The 18,544-nt window shown below is 29.5% G+C and overlaps 1 protein-coding gene across 3 annotated transcripts; it reads right to left on the bottom strand.

Moving 5' to 3' along the window:
* Positions 1-11,142: 11,142 nt before the first annotated feature.
* Positions 11,143-17,588, bottom strand: LOC109818453 (uncharacterized). Of its 3 annotated transcripts, none has more exons than XM_020383927.3 (7): positions 17,439-17,588; positions 15,881-16,148; positions 15,690-15,751; positions 15,508-15,586; positions 15,289-15,427; positions 14,652-14,765; positions 11,143-11,617 (listed from the first exon to the last, which is right to left on the bottom strand). In XM_020383927.3, coding segments are annotated over exons 1-7 (855 nt in total). In that variant the 5' UTR covers positions 17,440-17,588; the 3' UTR covers positions 11,143-11,425. The 3 variants fall into 3 exon arrangements, with proteins under 3 accessions (XP_020239516.1, XP_020239518.1, XP_020239517.1); XM_020383929.3 differs by lacking the exon at positions 17,439-17,588 and adding an exon at positions 17,265-17,337 and having other exon boundaries at positions 15,881-16,143; XM_020383928.3 differs by lacking the exon at positions 17,439-17,588 and adding an exon at positions 17,265-17,331.
* Between the last annotated feature and the right edge of the window lie 956 nt (positions 17,589-18,544).

Genomic DNA, 18,544 nt, shown 5'->3' with positions numbered 1-18,544 from the left:
TCTCAACAAAGGTCAATCTCGCTACCCATAATTTAATTCCCACTATGAGAGAGATAATTACAATATCCTTAGATGGAAAACACACTTGCAAAAGTAAAGGTTAAATTTGACTTACTCCTCATGCTTTTTGCTCTACCATATGCAATTTTGACAATAGAAAAGAATCCATTAGGCAAAAGTGAATATTAGGAGAGAAAAAAATTATTTCTTTTAAGCCTAATGACTCCAAAGGATGAGTTTAGGTCATGGAAGAAGAAAAAAAAATAAACTCTTATTTTTATTAAAAGCACATCAACTACATATTTTCTAAAACTCCTTTGTTTTCAGCCCGTTAATTCAAAAATACGTATTATTTAAAATTTATAAAATAAATATTCAGTAAATACTAATATTATGCTTAATTTTAAAATAAAAATAAAGGTTTACATATTTCATGCAATATCTTTGTAACTAGCCCAAAAAATTTATCTTTTAATTATTTTAAATACTCTTTATCTATCTTTATCGATATATTTCTTTTATGTTTAGGATTTATCTTTTTCAGTTCACTGATTATATCTTTAAGTCTATCATCTTTTATCATTATCTATAAATTGAATTTTAAATGTTTTTTAAAGAAATTATTAATAGTTAAAAATAATCTTATATTATAATTAAAATAATTTTTATAAATTCAAAAATCTAATTTATATAATTGCATAAATTATTAATTATAATTTTTAATTATAATATAGTTTATAAAGTAAAAAATCATTTTGTTATTATTTAAATTTTAATTATATATATATATATATATATAAATTTATCGTGTACAATTATATGTATTACTTCCAACCATCAAGGTGTGATATAGTTGGTAAATAACTTTGTACCTTAAGCATGTGATCAAAAGTTCAATCCCTAATTAGTGTGTTAAAAAATATATTGTTGAAAAAAGTCAACTCCATGAATGCACCTCAGTATCTCAGAATATTAGTCCTTAACTTTTAGCTAAGGGATACCTCACTAGTGCAAAAATAACATTGAATGACAAACTTGCTATGTTAGGTATAGAAAGTGGCATAGTGAAATTTTAGTAATTATGACAAAACCTTTTATGGTAGGCGTTGATTCACTCATCATAAAATGTTCTTTCTATGTTGGATAAGTTAACAACTATCATAGAAAGTATTGGTTAGGCTTTGACTCCAACTTTTTTATGACATGTTGAGTAACTTACATAGAAAAGAACATTCTATAACGAGTGAATCTATACTCGTTATAGAAAATGTTCTTATTAAGACCCAGAGAGTACAAATTCAGTTCGTACTCTCTATCATCACTATTTTTGTTCATCATCTTTTTTCTTTTCTTTGTGCCAATTAGGGATTTTAGTTCACACATAGAAAGTGTGCAACTTTCTTCAATGACATTCGTCCCTTCCAACCACAATAACCTTCGTCAGCAACATTCGTCCCTCCCAACCAAATATTGTATATTATATATGGCTTTATTAAATTGGACAACCATATACTATATTAAATTGCCTAAAAATTGCATTTTTTATGTATAGGTTTGAAAAATTTTAGAAAATTGCATTTTTTTATGTATAGGTTTGGAAAAATTTAGAAAACAAGCAGAATATTTAAAAAAAATGCACTTTTATGGCAGGTGTAACTGTATCTATCATAGACAATGTACATTTTATGACGGTGTGATCTTACTTGTCAACATTCTATGTCGAATAACATCAAACCTACCATAATATATGACACACTCTATGACAGGTAAAATTACACCCATCATAAAAAGTGCATTTTCTTTGGCATGTTTGATCACACTCATCATAAAATGTGAGTGTTAACCTGACTAAAACATCATATTTAGTACTCATAGTATGACAAGCTTTAACCACCCATTATAGAAAGTGAATTTTCTATGTTGGGTGTTAACCCATTATAGAATCAGGACCAATATAAAATGTCTAAAACACCCAACATTGAAAGTCGATAGTATAGTCGATTCGAAATATTAATCTTTAACTTTTAACTAAGAGATACCTTGTTTATGAAAAGAAAACTATATATTGCTCCAATAATTTATCATTTCTTCCAGTGGTGATAAAAATAAATAAGTAAATAAATAAATAAATATTTAAAAAAATCACCCAATGGTATCCAGTGAGGTGTTGTTTGGCTTTTGTTTTCCATATGATGAAAGTTATAAAAAAAAAAACTTGTTTTTGCTAGTTTTTCTTGAATTAACTTAAAAGACCTAAATTCTGTTAGAAAAATAAATTTAATAGAGCATAAGTAAAAAATAAATATTTATATTTATCAATAAAACCAATATCAACAACACAATGAATACTATAAAATTAAAAAACAAAACAATCAGTAACAACTAATTAAACACAGAGAGTAAATTAAATATTAAATAATAAGTTTAGAGTAGTCTAAGTTGAAGCACGCAGAGCGCTATCCTTAGAGAGAAAACGCTCCCACTGCAGTGGTAATTTTGAGTCTTATAGTGCGCTCTTCTCTCAAGATACATCAACCCGTTAGACCGTTCGAGTGTAGCAAAAAATCCCCGAACCAAAGAACATCGCTCCAAAAAATATATTTTAGTAGTAGAAATAATTTTGAGGGAGAGATAAATGAACTTGTTGTGTATTTTTCTGTATATTTTTCTCATGTACTAATGTATATATAGGCACAATATTAGATACCTTTTTTCAAATCAAGAGTACGTGCATTAGTTTTATCTTTTATTTACTTTGCAAACTATCCAGTAACAGTAAACAAGTGAATGTACTTGTGCTAACTAATCTGAAAAAACGTGAGACTTGGTCAAAGGTGAAAAATCAAAAACTGTTTTGGTTTAGGAATGTTATAGTATTAAAAAAAATAAAGACTAATTAGATTAAATATTTTTAATGGAGCATGATATATTATATTTTCAGTACAAGGAACCTTCTGGGTTTGAGCCTTATACCTAGTGCATATGAACTTCCATCCGAAAGAATATGGAGAGATTGTCTTGACCATATCCCTTTGACCAAATTTTAGAACATATCACGTATAATTAAGGTGTTCATTTGAGTTCTAATCAGTGGAGCATATTACGGCCTTGTACATGTATCTTATTTCGTGTTGGGGTTATTTTTATGGTATTTGTCTAAAGGGATATTTCATGAGGGTTATTTTTTATAATGTTATTACACAAACATACTCCACAATGATGAGATATTGTCCGTTTTGGGCCTTAGCCCTCACAATTTTTCTTTTTTCATCACCCAAAAGGCCTCTCTATCATTGGAGTATGTTTGGGCTATATAATTTGTTATTTCTTGTCTTATTTTATCAATGTGGGACTTATTTATATCCCAACAATCTTCCCCTCAAATAAGGGACCTAGCCTTTCATGCAAGGGAATATATATCACATTATCATTTTTTATGAGTTATGAGGGGTTATGAGAGTTGTAACCGCATCCAACCTTGCGGCTCTAATACCACTGTTGGGGTTATTTTTATGGTATTTTTCTAAGGAGATATTTTATGAGGGTTATTTTTTATAATGTTATTACACAAACATACTCCACAATTATGAGATAATGTCCGCTTTGGGTCTTAGCCTTCACGATTTTGCTTTTGGTCATCACCCAAAAGGCCTCTCTGTCATTGGAGTATGTTTGAGCTATATATAAATTGTTATTTCTTGTCTTATTTTATCGATGTGGGACTTGTTTGTATCCCAACATTTTGTGAGTGTCACTTAGAGATTGTCCATATCTCAGTAGCAGCCCCACCACCACACTCACTAGGTGAACCCTTCCTAGGGTGGTCTGTGACACCCACCCCTACAACAATTGTCATTAGATCCATTAAGAGGTATTTTTAATTTTAACACAATAAATATAAATATTTAAATACCTCAACCTTATTACTGTCACAATTTACTTTAGAGTACACCTCGCCATAGGAATGGAACATGCACTAATTTTGTAGTTTACAATGGTGTACTTAGTTAACAAACAATTTGGTTATTACCCATTGAACTCCATTTATGGGATCGCCATTTATGTGGAGACGAGTGTCCATTGTTGCAACTAGTTGATGAACTTTAGTCTCATTCCCCTCGACGATTCAAGTACTTGTTTATGCATCAACCCTTTTGTGAGTGGATCCGCAAGATTATTTTCAGACCAGATAAAATCAACAGAAATAACACCATGAGTTATCAAATTTCTGATAGATTTGTGTCTTATTCTCAAGTGCTTTCTTTTTTCATTAAAGTTTTTGATAGTAACTTTAGCAATGGCAAATTGACTATATGCATTAAGATTGGAGGTATAGGTTTATTTAATAATGGCAAGTCATATAATAAATTTTTAAGAAATTTAGCCTTACTACTAGTAGTATCTAAGGCAATTATTTCACCTTCCATAGTAGAACGAGAAATAATAGTTTGTTTTGCATATTTCCAAGCTACTGGACCTCCAGCTAAACTAAAAACATAACCACCAGTAGATTTAGTTTCATTAGAGTCAGAAATCCAATTTGCATCACTAAAACCTTCAATTACAGTAGGATAACATGCATAGTGAATGCCATAATTAATAGTTCCTTTAAGATATCTAAATAACCTTTCTAGAGCAAGCCAATGTGAATGATCAGGATTATGAGTATATCTTCCTAACCTACCAACAACATATGCAATGTCCGATCTTGAGAAATTAGACAAATGCAACAAGGAACCAATAATTTGAGAATATTAAAGAGAAGAGACACTTTCACCAATATTTTTCTTCAATTTAATACTAGAATCAAATAGGGTAGAAACTGGTTTCACATCAAAATAATTCAATTTTTTTAATAATTTTTCAATATAATGTGATTGTGCCCAAACAATACCATCATGATTCTTAATTAACTTAATACCTAAAATAACATCAACAAGACCAAAATCTTTCATTTCAAAATTACTAGACAAGAAAGACTTCACATCATTTATAACATGTAGATTACTACCAAAGATTAAAATATCATCCACATAGAGACATAAAATAACACATGAATTATCATCAAATTGTTTCACATAAACACATTTATCACTATTATTAAACTGAAATTCATATGAAGAAACAATTTGATCAAATTTATCATGTCATTGTTTAGGAGTCTGTTTTAAACCATACAAGGATTTAACAAGTTTGCAAAGTTTATTTTCCATTCTAGGTTCTATAAAACCTTCAGGTTGATTCATGTAAATTTCTTCTTCCAAGTCACCATTTAAGAATGCAGTTTTTACATCTATTTGATGAATTTCCAAATTAAAAATACATGCAAGTGAAATTAAAACTCTAATAGTAGTAACTTTTGAAACAGGAGAATATGTATCAAAGAAATCTACACCTTCTAGTTGTTTATAACCAATAACAACAAGTCTTGCCTTAACCTTATCTATGGAGCCATCTGTTCTTAATTTTTTTTCGAAAAACCCATATACAACCTATATTCTTGCAACTAGAAGGAAGGTCAATCAAAAACCAAGTTTTATTGATTTTAAGAGAATCTATTTCATCATTAATGGCTTCTTTCCAAAAAGGTATGTCAACAGATCTCATAGCTTCACTATAAGTTTTAGGATCTTTTTCAAGTAAGAAAGAATAAAATTCAGGACCAAAATCTTTAGCTTTTCTAATTCTTTTACTAATTCTAGGTTCAAAATCCTTGTTAACAATACTACTAGAAGGTAAAACAAAGCTAGAAGTATCATTAACAAGTTTAACAATTTATTCTTCAAAGGAAAAATGTTTTCAATGAAAACAACATCTCTAGATTCCATAATTATATTATTAGAAATTTCAGCAACTTCAGAATTAATAACTAAAAATCTATAAGTAGTACTATGTAAAGAATATCCAAAAAAAAAAAACACAATCAATAGTCTTGGGACCAATTTTTATTTTCTTATTTATAGGAATATTCACCTTTGCAAGACACCCCCACACTTTGAGATATTTCAAATTTTGTTTTCTATTTTTCCAAAGTTCATAAGGGGTTTTATCTGAATTTTTGTAAGGAATTTTATTCAAAATGTGACATGCAGTAAACAAAGCTTCCCCCCAATAAATTATCAGGCAAACCAGAACTTATAAGAATAGCGTTTATCATGTCTAATAGAGTACGATTTTTTCTTTCAACAATTCCGTTAGATTGAGAAGCATAGGGAGGAGTGACTTCATGAATAATGCCATGTGTTTCAAAAAATTCACCCATTTCATTAGAAGAATATTCTCCCCCTCTATTAGAACGAAAAATTTTAATACTATTTTCTAATTGATTTTCAACTTCTGCTTTATAAACTTTGAATTTTTCAAATAACTCACTTTTATGAATAATCAAGTATACATAGCAATATTTTGAGAAGTCATCAATGAAGGTAATAAAGTATTTCTTCCCACCACGAGTAATAACACCATTGCTATCACATATATCACTATGAATGAGTTCAAGCAAGCAAGTTTCCTTTTGGACAGAATTTTGAAAAGATTTTATAGGTTGTTTAGCTTGAACACAAACTTCACATTTTTGTTTCAATGCATTAAAAAATTTAGGAATAAGATCAAGAGTTATCATTCTTTAAATAGAATTCAAGTTAACATGTCCAAGTCTACCATGCCAAATGTCACAACATTCAACATTTGAAATAGAAGATGAAGAAATGCTAGAATTTTTATTAATAAAGGAAGACATGAGATTAAGTTTAAACAAACCGTCACAAATATATCATTTTCCCAACAAAAGAACCATGTCAAGAAATTACAACTCTATTGGAATCAAAAACAACTTTAAAACCTTGTTGAACTAACAAAGCAACACTAATCAAAAATTTTCTAATTTCAAAAACATGAAAGACTTCATCTAAAACAAGACATTTCCTAAAGATAATTCTAATTCTATTCGGCCTAGACCAATGACACATGCTAGGCTCCTATTCCCCATGCTTACTGTACGTGTGCCACATTCCTGATATGAAGAAAATAATTTTTTATCAGCACACACATGAACATTAGCTCTAGAGTCAATCCACCAATCAATTGAGTTATAAATAAAATTTAACTCTGGGCTAGTGACATGGTACCTATTAGATGGGGAATCTGAGCAAGCATTAGCAGTAACAACATTAGCTTGAGGCTGAGACGATGATTTGGGATCAGATGTAATGTCTTTTGGTTGACAACGACGATGAAAACAATCCTTAGCAAAATGATTGTTTCTTCCACAAACAATGCAGAAAGACTCATTTCCTTAAATTTTACTCTTTGGTTTGTAGTTGTTATTAAAAGCCTTATTTTTATTTTTGGAGAAATAAGAGCTTTGACCAAACTTATTATTATTGCAAAAATCATATTTTTTGAAATTTTTTTGTTTAGGCTTATTAGCGTTTTCCACTAAATGAGCCTTAGCCTGAAAAAGGGGTTTACGAGAATCCTTTCGTGAAATAAGATGTTTATCTTCAATTTGCAAGGTAACCAACAAATCAGATAAATTGAAATGATCAGGTTTATGCTTAAGGCTTCTTGCAAATTCAGACCAAGAAAGAGGCAATTTAGAAATTAACAAACTAACAAGTCTTATGTCAGGCAAAGTAATTTCTTTCATCTTCATATCATAAATAATATTTTCAAATTCATGAACTTGGTCAGAGAAAGGTTTTCCATCTTCCATTTGAAAATAAATCATTCTTTCATAAGAGTATCGTCTTAAACCCTTTTTCAGCAGAACTATACTTTAGTTCAAGAGCATCCCATAACTCCAAAGCAATTTTTGTATGACAAAATATTTTATAAATATTATCAGATAAAGTACTCAAAATACGACCATTACACAAAATATATTTATCACTAAAAGTATCATTAGAAGAACTAGCTTCAACCAAGGCACAATCAAAACATTTTTCAGATTTTCCATTTAAAATAACAGAAAATAAACTCAACTCTGTAAGCCAAAATTTCATCTGTTGTTAACATAAAAAAATTTACTCCATTAAATTTTTCTGGCTTACTACTCAAAGACTTTAAAATATCCATTGCAGACATGTTAATATTGAACAAGAAAAGAAAATTTGTCTCTCTAAGATTGTTAGAGAAGTAAATTTAATAGAGCAAAAGAAAAAAATAAATATTTAGATTTATGAATAAAATCAATATCAACAACACAATAAATACTATAAAATTAAAAAATAAAACAATCAGTAATAACTAATTAAACACAAAGAGAATTAAAATATTAAATAATAAGTCTAAAGTAGTCTGGGTTGAAGCACGCAGAGTGCTATCCTTAGAGAGAAAACGGCCCCACTACACTGGTAATTTTGAGTCTTATAATGCACTCCTCTCCCAAGATACGTCAACCCGTTAGACCGTTCGAGTGCAGCGAAAAATCTCCGAACCAAAGAACACTGCTCCAAAATATATATTTTAGTAGTAGAAATAATTTTGAAGGAGAGATTAATGAAATTGTTGTGTATTTTTCTGTATATTTTTTTCACGTACTAATGCATATATAGACACAATAATAGATACCTTTTTTCAAATCCAGAGTACGTGCATCAGTTTTATCTTTTATTTACTTTGCAAACTCTCCGGTAACAGTAAACAAGTGGATGTACTTGTGCTAACTAATCTGAAAAAACGTGAGACTTGGTCAAAGGTGAAAAATCAAAAACTGTTTTGGTTTTGAAACGTTATAGTTTTGCTCCAATAATTTATCATTTCTTCCGTTGGTGATAAAAATAAAATAAATAATTAAATAAATAAATAAATATTAAATAAAAAAAACACTCAATGGTGTCCAGTGAGGTACTGTTTGGCTTTTGTTTTCCATATGATGAAAGTTTAAAAAAAAAAAAAACTTAATTTTGCTAGTTTTTCTTGAATTAACTTAAAAGAGCTAAATTCAAGGATAACTCTTTCTATCACCATTTGTCCATTCCATGCGGGGATGAATGCGTTGAATTTATACATGTCTTTGCTCTCTGACTAACTTCTCCCATATATACTTTACACAGTTTGCAATGAACATACCCTGAGAAACCTTCTCAACACTTAAATTATCTCTTCTTCATTTTTTTCTTTCTCTCTTTCTTTTCTTAAAGGATTTCAAAAGCTTTGCTGTAATTTGGAAAACAGAAAATAAATTGAAGAAATCCAAAGATAGAATACTGCAGCCCAGAAAACAAAATCTGAAACTAGCTCCACCTACTTGACATGATACAACGAGCGCAAAATAAATGAAACAGTACAAAATTCTAACAGCTCACCAAATTAAATGAGTGTAGGTTGGAATTATATGTCCCATTAATTTTTTTCCCTCTCTAATTAAAGAATAACATGTCATTAAAAACAATATTTTTCCTAGGTACGTAGCTTTTGTTGCTACATGGTGTCATTTTCTAATGAAGAGGAACAGAAAATAATGCATGCATGAGGTGCTTGAGTGTATAACATGATAAAGCAGTTCAGATTGATATGTACTAATATATAGTGATCTTGCATTGGTCTCACTTGATTATATTTTTATACCTTATCTAGACACCAAGTATGTAGGACCATACGAAAATCAAACCTTGAAAATACTTATATAACTTGTTGAGCAAATTGTGAAGTGTAATACTCCTCCATATATACATTGAAATGTTAAAATGCTTTTTTTTTAATCTCTTTTAGGTTCCTATATATAGTTTAAAATAGATATTTTTAATCTTTATATTTATAATTTTTTAATCTTTTTTAGTCTTTCATCAATTTTTTTGTAACATTATTTGATATGTTAGAGATTTTCAATTTTGTAAGAACAAAAAAAATCGTTTATCAGCAAGTAAAGATACAAAAGAATCACGAATGACGAAAAAACTTAATTTTGAATAACTCCATCAAAATAAATTCGACATCAAATAAATAAAGTTGAATTAATACTTCTGAGCATTAAAAAAATGGCATGATGTAGGAATATAAAAGAGATATGAAATGTTAAAGAGACCTAACTTAAATTAACTTCAAAAAAAATTCAAAAATAGTGAAAACACGTTGGAATATATAAGATCGATTATTTTATGCAATTTCCCTTCTTCGGATTATTACCCACTCGCTAGTTGGCTAAGCTAGAAGTTATTCTTGACGTAAGGAATAACAATGCATCAGCTTCCCTTGTACAATATATCAACTTTTTGCTTTAAATTTTAATGAGTTGAAATAATTTTTTAGTCTTATAATTTTATTTTTTTACCTTTTAATCTTTATAATTTAAAAATAGACTTTTTAGTTGTATACTTATATCTTTTTAGTTTCTATATATATAATTTTTTAATCCTTTTAATTTTTGTTATTAATTCTACAACATAAAACAAATAACATTTCAAAAAAATTAATAACAAAAATGAAAAGAATTAAAAATTTGTAAAAGATAAGTACAAAAACTAAAGAAATATACTAATGTTAACTTTTACAAATTTATCTTAAAAGATATATTAATATTAATTTTTTATTGATTAGCAATGTAAAAAAATTTCACTAATAGTGTGTGATTATTAAACAAAAGAATTGAAACTTGATAACCACAAAATAAAAGTTTATTTTCCATGCAATGTTATTTAGTAAAATTTACACTACCAACTAAAAAAATATGATAGATATAATTTTATGATAATTATTATAAAAATTAATAAACTTATTAATTTACTATACATATAATGATATTGTGACTGTAAAAATCTTTTATACTATTAGTAAATTTAAATTACATTAAAAAATGTTCTGGCTTTTTTTTTCTTCTCTCTTTTGGTACAATGGCAATTTAATAAAACTTGGATTACAATTTTAATAATTGAAATGGGCTAGTCATAAGTCATTTTATTTTTTTTCTCCTTTATTTTTTCCTCTTATTATTTTCGCTTTTAACAATAGCCTAAGCTCACAGACACCAAATCTTTTGAAGAGTTTTTCATTTGACGAGGGTTTTTTTATTGATTCAAAAATGAGTCAACTGCACTTGAAAATCATCATATCATATATTTCCTACATATATCTTCACAAATTCCAATCACACTTCAAACTAAACAGTCAAGTGTTTCCATGGAAGCTGTATACATGTTCAGGTAGAAATTATAATGAAAGATGTTTTATATATAACTGCATGTTCATCCAACAAGAAGATTATGTGCCAGTTTTTGTTTACATGAACCCTTTATTCAATGAATTTAACCAATGGAAATTAAATTACAAATTGAAAAGGGTAAACTAATTGGGAACCTAACTTGCATTGAACTCATCTACAGCTTCAACCTAATCCAGGAAGACACACTGTACTACCCTATGATCTTAAACATTTCTTTTTAAGTTAAGTCGACAAATTATGTTGATGCTATCTTAGTATGCACACCTACTCAAGAAGCTTATTGCAGGTGCCTACACCAACAGCAGCAGCAAGATGCCATGCAGCATGAAGGTAAGGAGTTTTAGGAAATATATCATCAGCTATAAACAACGCTGCACCAATTACTGTTGACATTTTATGCACTGTGTGAGCCATCCTCAAGTCTGGATCCTTCAATGCCCTTCTAGCAAATGCAACCTGAATAAAAACAATTAAGAGACAAGCTTAATTATAAAATATATACTTTTAATTATTGACAAGATCATTTTTTTTTATTTTATGTATAATACTTTTACTCAAAATAATGCCCTTCTAGCAAAATACTTTTTTCATCGTCAAAATAACATAAATAAAATATTTACTAGCTCCAATATTTATTGTTTATTTAATTGTGCAAATTTTAATTTTATCTGTCCTATGACTATCCTCGAATTAAGGGGCGGATCTATAAAGCGAATTAAGAGAAAGACCAACGTAACAATATTTTCATACATTGCATGAATATTTTTAAATATTTGATTTTGCTATCCGTTAAAAGCAATAGTAAATAATCAAAAGTGAAAAGCTTTTAAATAAATAATCAAGACATTTGAAATTGATGTATATTACGAAAATAAATTGTGTGAATCAACTTAAATTCAAAATGTATTAACTTCAAATATACATATACATAATTCATATATACAAACCTTTTGATATTAATAATCGGATAAGTTAAGAAAAAATAAATCTAACAAATAGTGTTTGAAAAATAAAATAAACTAATGAAAAAATGTAAGATGCCAGAGGTATAAGTCCTAAAATACCAAGTGTACTCAAAATTAATATATACAAATTAATTGGTAAATTATACAAGACTCCATTTTTTAATATACATATACTTTTTAACGAGGACTGCATATAATATTTTATTACAATGGTTGAACTAGGTTTTCTGCTATAAGTCCGTATTAAGCATGACTGATCTTCTTATTAACTCAATGACTAAAATCAAATTATGTAGTGATAACAAAACTCAACCACAATAAGTGTATGTTAGGAATAGATTTAAAAACGTGGGTCTTACATTCTCTCACCACGTTTGGAATGTAAAATATGCAGAAGCAACAATAGATAGCTTCAGATGAACGTGGAAAATCATGTCAAAGACGAACATGCAAACACACTCTAATAGCTGGATTGTGAAACTGATTGCAATTTATTTTCACACTTGAACCGTTATATTTCATTAAGTATATCTTGATAATATTTATATTTGGATTGTATTCTAGTGTCAGAATCAATGTATCAACAAATTTAATCAAGGTCAGTTCAGTTGGTTGGCCAAATCTGGTATTAGGCAAACTATTAGACCGTTATGTCTTGTTAATTTCGTATGAGACAGTTACATTTTAGGATATGATAGTTATAATGTTGTAAATATCGTTGCAGACTTATAGGGGGAATTAATCTGTTAGTTTGTAGTTAATGTTTTGAAGTAGGAAGCTCTTTGTAAGGGAAAACCCTTGTGTACTTGAATGCTTTTGCTGCAAATATCTAGTCATTAAAACAGATTGTTTCTTTAATACAATAATACAATCATTGTTTTGTGTATATAAGTTTATAGTTCAACAATTTTGGTTTGACCTGCCAATGCGAATCGCAAGGAAGGACTTGAGGGTGGAAGGATTGGATAGACAGATGGAAGAAATCAACAAGTCCGGTGAAGGAATGCAAAAAAATAAAAATGTTTGGAAACAAGTAGCATGGAGGAGACGAAGATTCTGTTGAGAGAGATGGTAATCAAAAGGCTTAAATGATGGAAGAACCTGCTGCAGGGAGTTCTAACAAATTAGGACCCCTGTACAGCATGATCAACCCTTTGGAAATCAATTCTACCAAATCTGAAGAGGATTGAACAAAGCACTTAAAAAAGCACTCAAGAAAGTTGAATTTTCGAACTTTGACCCAGTTGGGCGGCTGCCAGAGAAGCGAAGTTTATTGAGATTCAAAATACTTAACCCGAATTGAAAGTTTCTCTTTCCTTTGTGTCTATAGAGGACTTTGCAGTACATTGGTTTAGATATTTGAGAAAGAGAAGGCTAAAATTGAAATGGCAGGATTTAAAGGAAGAATTGTTGATAAGATTTTCAAATAGTGTTGTGGCCACTGGCCAATGCTTATGAACAACTAGTGGCTATCAAACAGACTGTGTTTATGAAAGAATACATACAAAAGCTTAAAGTGCTTCTTGCCCAATTACAATAAATATCTGATGCAATTGCTTTAGGTTGTTTTGTGAATGATTGATAGATGTCACACAGAGGAAGGTGCGCACTCATGGTCTTCAAGATGTAATGAACGGAGGATGAAATTGTATGGTGACTACATGGAAAATCAGTTGCATCGCATAACCAAAAAGAATTTCCCCTTATCTCAGGCAAGGAACAACCAAAATGATTACAGAACTTCTCAAAGTTCCTGGATATGGCAAGGAATCACAAAGGACGTGCCAGAGTAGTGATTTTGGGCAAAACTGAGACAAAGGTTGTGCCCCAACTGAGAATCAAAGAGGGGTCATTGACACAAGCAAATGCAAGCTAGTTCTTCTGGGAGCATGCAGCAAGCATTTCAATTCAGAAAGAGGTAGATAAAAAATTGCTAAACTTAAATAAGTGAAAAGAAGAGAAGAAAATAGTTGTTTTATGTGTGTCCAACAATATGAACCAACCCATCGATGTCATGAGAAGAAATTGAATGTGATTTTGTTTGGGGTAGATGATGAACGGGTGGAAGATGATGAATGAATGTGAGGTAACTGAATTGATGGAACCAAATTCAAATTCAAGCACAGATCTGCAAAGGATACTTTCATCATTTTATCCTAGAGGACAAGGCTTCATCCATATAAAGAGGCCTTGATAGGCCAAGTTGTATGCTATTCTGTATTAGGCAGCTATTTTTTAGGATGTAACAGTTTTAATTTATACATATATGGTTCAACAGACTTGTAGGAGGAACTAAGGTGTCAGTTTGTTGTTAATTTCCAAAAACCTCTTGTAAGAGGATACACTTGTGTGCTGAGCGCTTGTACTGCAAATCTGGTCATTATACCAGATTGTTTCCGAAACACAATCACTGTTGTGTTTCTAATTTTAGTGTCCAACATCAGTGATATTAAATGTTTACTTGGTCACTTGTGCTTTTTAAATGAAAAACTAATTCATCATAAATAAATAGAAAACCAGCATACCTCCATCATCCCAGTGTGAAGAACTGAAACCATCATCGGATTAACTGGAAGACATATTGCAGATGCTGCCGTCAGTAACTTTGGATTCTCATTTCTGAGGGCCATTGACAAGCACTGCAAAATGATTTTATATTCAAATATTATCTAGTTGATTTACTCAAGGAAAAGCCTAAATAATATCAAGCTAGACAATAAAGAAAAATGCAATAACCTAAGATATAGAGAAAACATTTTAGATTGTGTCAAATACATGCACACAATATTTAGGCATTGTTGAACCCCCACCTCGACACAAGTTCTAGAAGGGATGGAGTTGGTATTAGAGAAAAAGTAGGCAGACTAAAATTATATATAATTAAATTTACAAAAAGAAATTCAAGAAATAACTACCTGATCAGTCAATTGTAAGAAAATAAACCTTGAAAGACTAATGGCAAGTTAGAATCAAGGAATTTATTTAAAAATTAATGAGCATCTTCTGCATAAAATTGTTCAAAACGAATAATGTAGTATTCCAGTATCCTGGTCTAGACAACATTGATAAGTGCTTTCAATTCCAAGAGATATGGCAGGTATAATCAGGATTTTGCATGCTACTGAATAGCCTATAATTATATTTATCTAGTATGTTTCTTACAACAGTAGTTGCAGCAATCATTGTGTAGTCAACCCATCTCAAAAATTTCCTCAACCTCCCTCTTGAAGAATGGTACACGCTTGAGGCCACTCCGACTCCAATTAGTGAGTTAGCATACAGCTTAGAATTAAGATTCTTCCTACATTCCACAATTATCTATATGATTACAAAGATGTTTCTTCTAGCAAAAATTTTATGATGCTTGGAGCAAAATATTACCTGGGGGCTTGGATTCCAAGAGCTATAAAAGGAATTGAAGTAAGCACATTTGCAACTGTTTCGGCAAGATGCTGATCACCTGATAAGAGGATGCAGAAATAGAAGTTATTTACATGAGATTGAACCATTCATGGGAAACCAATAAAATAACATTAAATGGAAAGAAAATTTCTCAATAGTACCATGACAACTAATACTACAATGGATTGGTCTCAATAATGCTGGTCTCTGTTGCCATAGTCGTCTGGTGAACAGGTAAATAGTAGGTTAGAGTGTGAATGGCTTTGTAAATTTTCAATTCTACTTAATGTCATAAAAATTACAATTAAGTAAAAATTGTATGACATTTTTTATAGGTATATATTTCACTCACTGCATTAACAGCAGCCGATTTGCTTCAGTAGTTGGCGCTCCACCATTTGAAGTACTAAAGTCTCCACTCTGATTAGTTTCTGTGAAATCAAATGGTGAGTGAGGCACCACTTGGACTCCATGGACACCCTCAAGAGTTCTACTGTGATTCATTATGCTCTTTTGAGTCGTATCCTTCCCCCAGAACATGCAGGTCAACTTGAGTGCCAGCAAGAAGTTGCTGGCACTGGTAGGTTGGAGAGTATTGAGTTCTAGCCAACAATGCTGCACTAAAAACAGAATATTCTTTCAACCACAAGCAAATTTTAACATAAAAGCACGCAGAACTGCTAATGACAGTGATTATTATAACAAATCATAAAAGAATTTAATTCAGGTGACCTTCCACTATATGTGTAATTAATTTGCCATGATCAAAATTAGGTTGCCTTCTAACTTAAAAAAAAAAAAAATATTGAGTGGACTTTTTTAACTGGTACATGACATTTAATCCTGACCACCAGTTATGTATGGTCATATAATTCAGATGTACTCCTCTGACTCCCATATAAAAGTGAACCTCTCACTATATTTATAGAGAGATAGGATCATGAGATGAATATCCCAGAATTCATAATAAATTCCAATCCAGAATTTCAGATATCTGAAATATGGTTTTTGCCATGTCATCTTCAGTTTGTCACAATTAAAACAACCTGAGTAGAATCTCCTAGTAGTCACATATCATACGCACGGAAGTACTGTTAATGCATCAATGAATGAAATAAGACAAGTGGCTACACATCTAGCCAATTAGTGATAAAAAAATTTACATTATCATTCAATACAGACAAAGATGTAATCTATGAAAAATTAGTTAACTTTTACCATAATTGTCTTTAAGAATCGTACCAACAATGATTTCTAATTAGTTATCAGTTCGTAAAATAGTCAATGCAAAGATATTAAACCCGAAAACTAATGCATATTTATACACCTATTCCATAAACTATCAATCCTACTAATAAGGAAACAAACAAATCATGAATACACATAGATAAGCTAAATTACTACAAAATACAATCTAAACCATTATAGCGTATTTTTTTTTTATTTTATATATTCAATTCTCAAAAAACCAAACCCCGTATTCATTCAAATCTTGTAGTAATTAAGAAAACCGCAATGCATCGCAAGTCTCAACGCGTCAACGACACAAGTTGCCTGCGTTTGGCCTTCAATCACAAGAACGAATTCATAAAACATGGTAGAGAAGATCACTTTGGAAATTTGGACCCCAAAGTTTCCCTTTAATTAAACCTTAAACCCATTAAATGGTTTCAAGTAACAACCACAAAGAAGAAAAATAAAAGCTAACAACATCATGTGAGAGAGAGAGAGAGAACCTTAGAGTAATGGTGAGAAGGTATAGCATGCAGAAAAGAGTGCCTTATATATAGGAGAAGGAAGAAGGTGGTGGGTGATTTGAGATATATAAGAAAAATAAAAAAGACAATAAAAAGAAAAAAAAAAAAAAAAAAAAAAGGGAATAGAATAATAGAGAGGAAGATGCTGCTTACTCAAGAATCTTCCAAATTTTCTCCACGCATATTCTCCTCGTCTAAATTTTCCACACTTTTCTTATGCTATTTTGCAATGACAATTTCGCACTGGAAAACCCAAATTTACCCAATCATCGAACTCTGTTGAGGTTTTTGCGTTGTATTAGTACACTATTTGGGACTATTCTTCGTTGTCTCTTTGGGGATGTTTTCTCGTTGTTCTGACTCTAATAATTCAAATTATTAGTTGTGCAGTGTGACATGGACACTAGTTAGTTGGCAAGTTGGTAATTAACTGCAGAAAGACTCATTTACGTCCATATATAAGAAATAAATATCAAAATTATCCATATTAATAAAAAAAATTAGTTAAAATAATTAATTATAATTACTAATATATTATAATTTAAAATTTTATTCTAAAAATATTCATAAAATTAATTAATATAAATGATATTTCTATTTAACTAGTGAAAACAAAACACTTTGTACCTTGTTAGTATTGTAGGATGTGAAAATTACAAAGTAATTATGTTATGATTTATTTTTAGAAAATAATAATTTTTTTAAATTAACTACTTAAAAAAAGAATTATATAATTATCATACTAAATAAAAATAAAAGATAAAAATATCTTAAAATTTGTATACACAAAAATGATAAATCATCTTTATATATTATTATAGATAATACTATTCAAATATTAAATAATAATAAATAAATAAATTTATTACACAATTATTATTATAAATCATGGTGGTTAATAAGAAAGCTATTTTTTTCTTGTAACAAACAATAGTTAATATATTTTTAAATTTGTACTACCTATTTTACCCAAACAACAGTTAATAATATTAACCATTTTTTTATTTTTCTTCCTATAATCATTTAAAATATATAATATTTTATACATATTACTATATTAAATATGTAATAATATTAATGTTTATTATTTAGATATAAAAGTGCTCATTTATTCAAACAGATGTTATAATTAAGGTCAAAATAATTTTTTTATTAATTTTGTATATATAAAAACGAAGACTGTACGTAATTAATATATTATTTATCATGTATTCTATTGTTTTGCAATCTTTTATAATATATATATATATATAAAGATA

The sequence above is a fragment of the Cajanus cajan genome, chromosome 11, assembly GCF_000230855.2.
Source record: "Cajanus cajan strain Asha chromosome 11, NIPB_CcT2T_4, whole genome shotgun sequence".
Classification (NCBI taxonomy): domain Eukaryota; kingdom Viridiplantae; phylum Streptophyta; class Magnoliopsida; order Fabales; family Fabaceae; genus Cajanus; species Cajanus cajan.
Note: the sequence above shows the minus strand (reverse complement) of the source record. Positions and strands in the feature narration are given on the sequence as shown.

What these genes read in the sequence shown, in the direction of transcription:
- LOC109818453 (XM_020383927.3), bottom strand. An exon ending in AATCGGCTGCTGTTAATGCA is followed by an intron (nt 15,752 to 15,880) that starts GTGAGTGAAATA and finishes CCTGTTCACCAG; the next exon opens with ACGACTATGGCAACAGAGAC. An exon ending in TTGTAGTATTAGTTGTCATG is followed by an intron (nt 15,587 to 15,689) that starts GTACTATTGAGA and finishes TCCTCTTATCAG; the next exon opens with GTGATCAGCATCTTGCCGAA.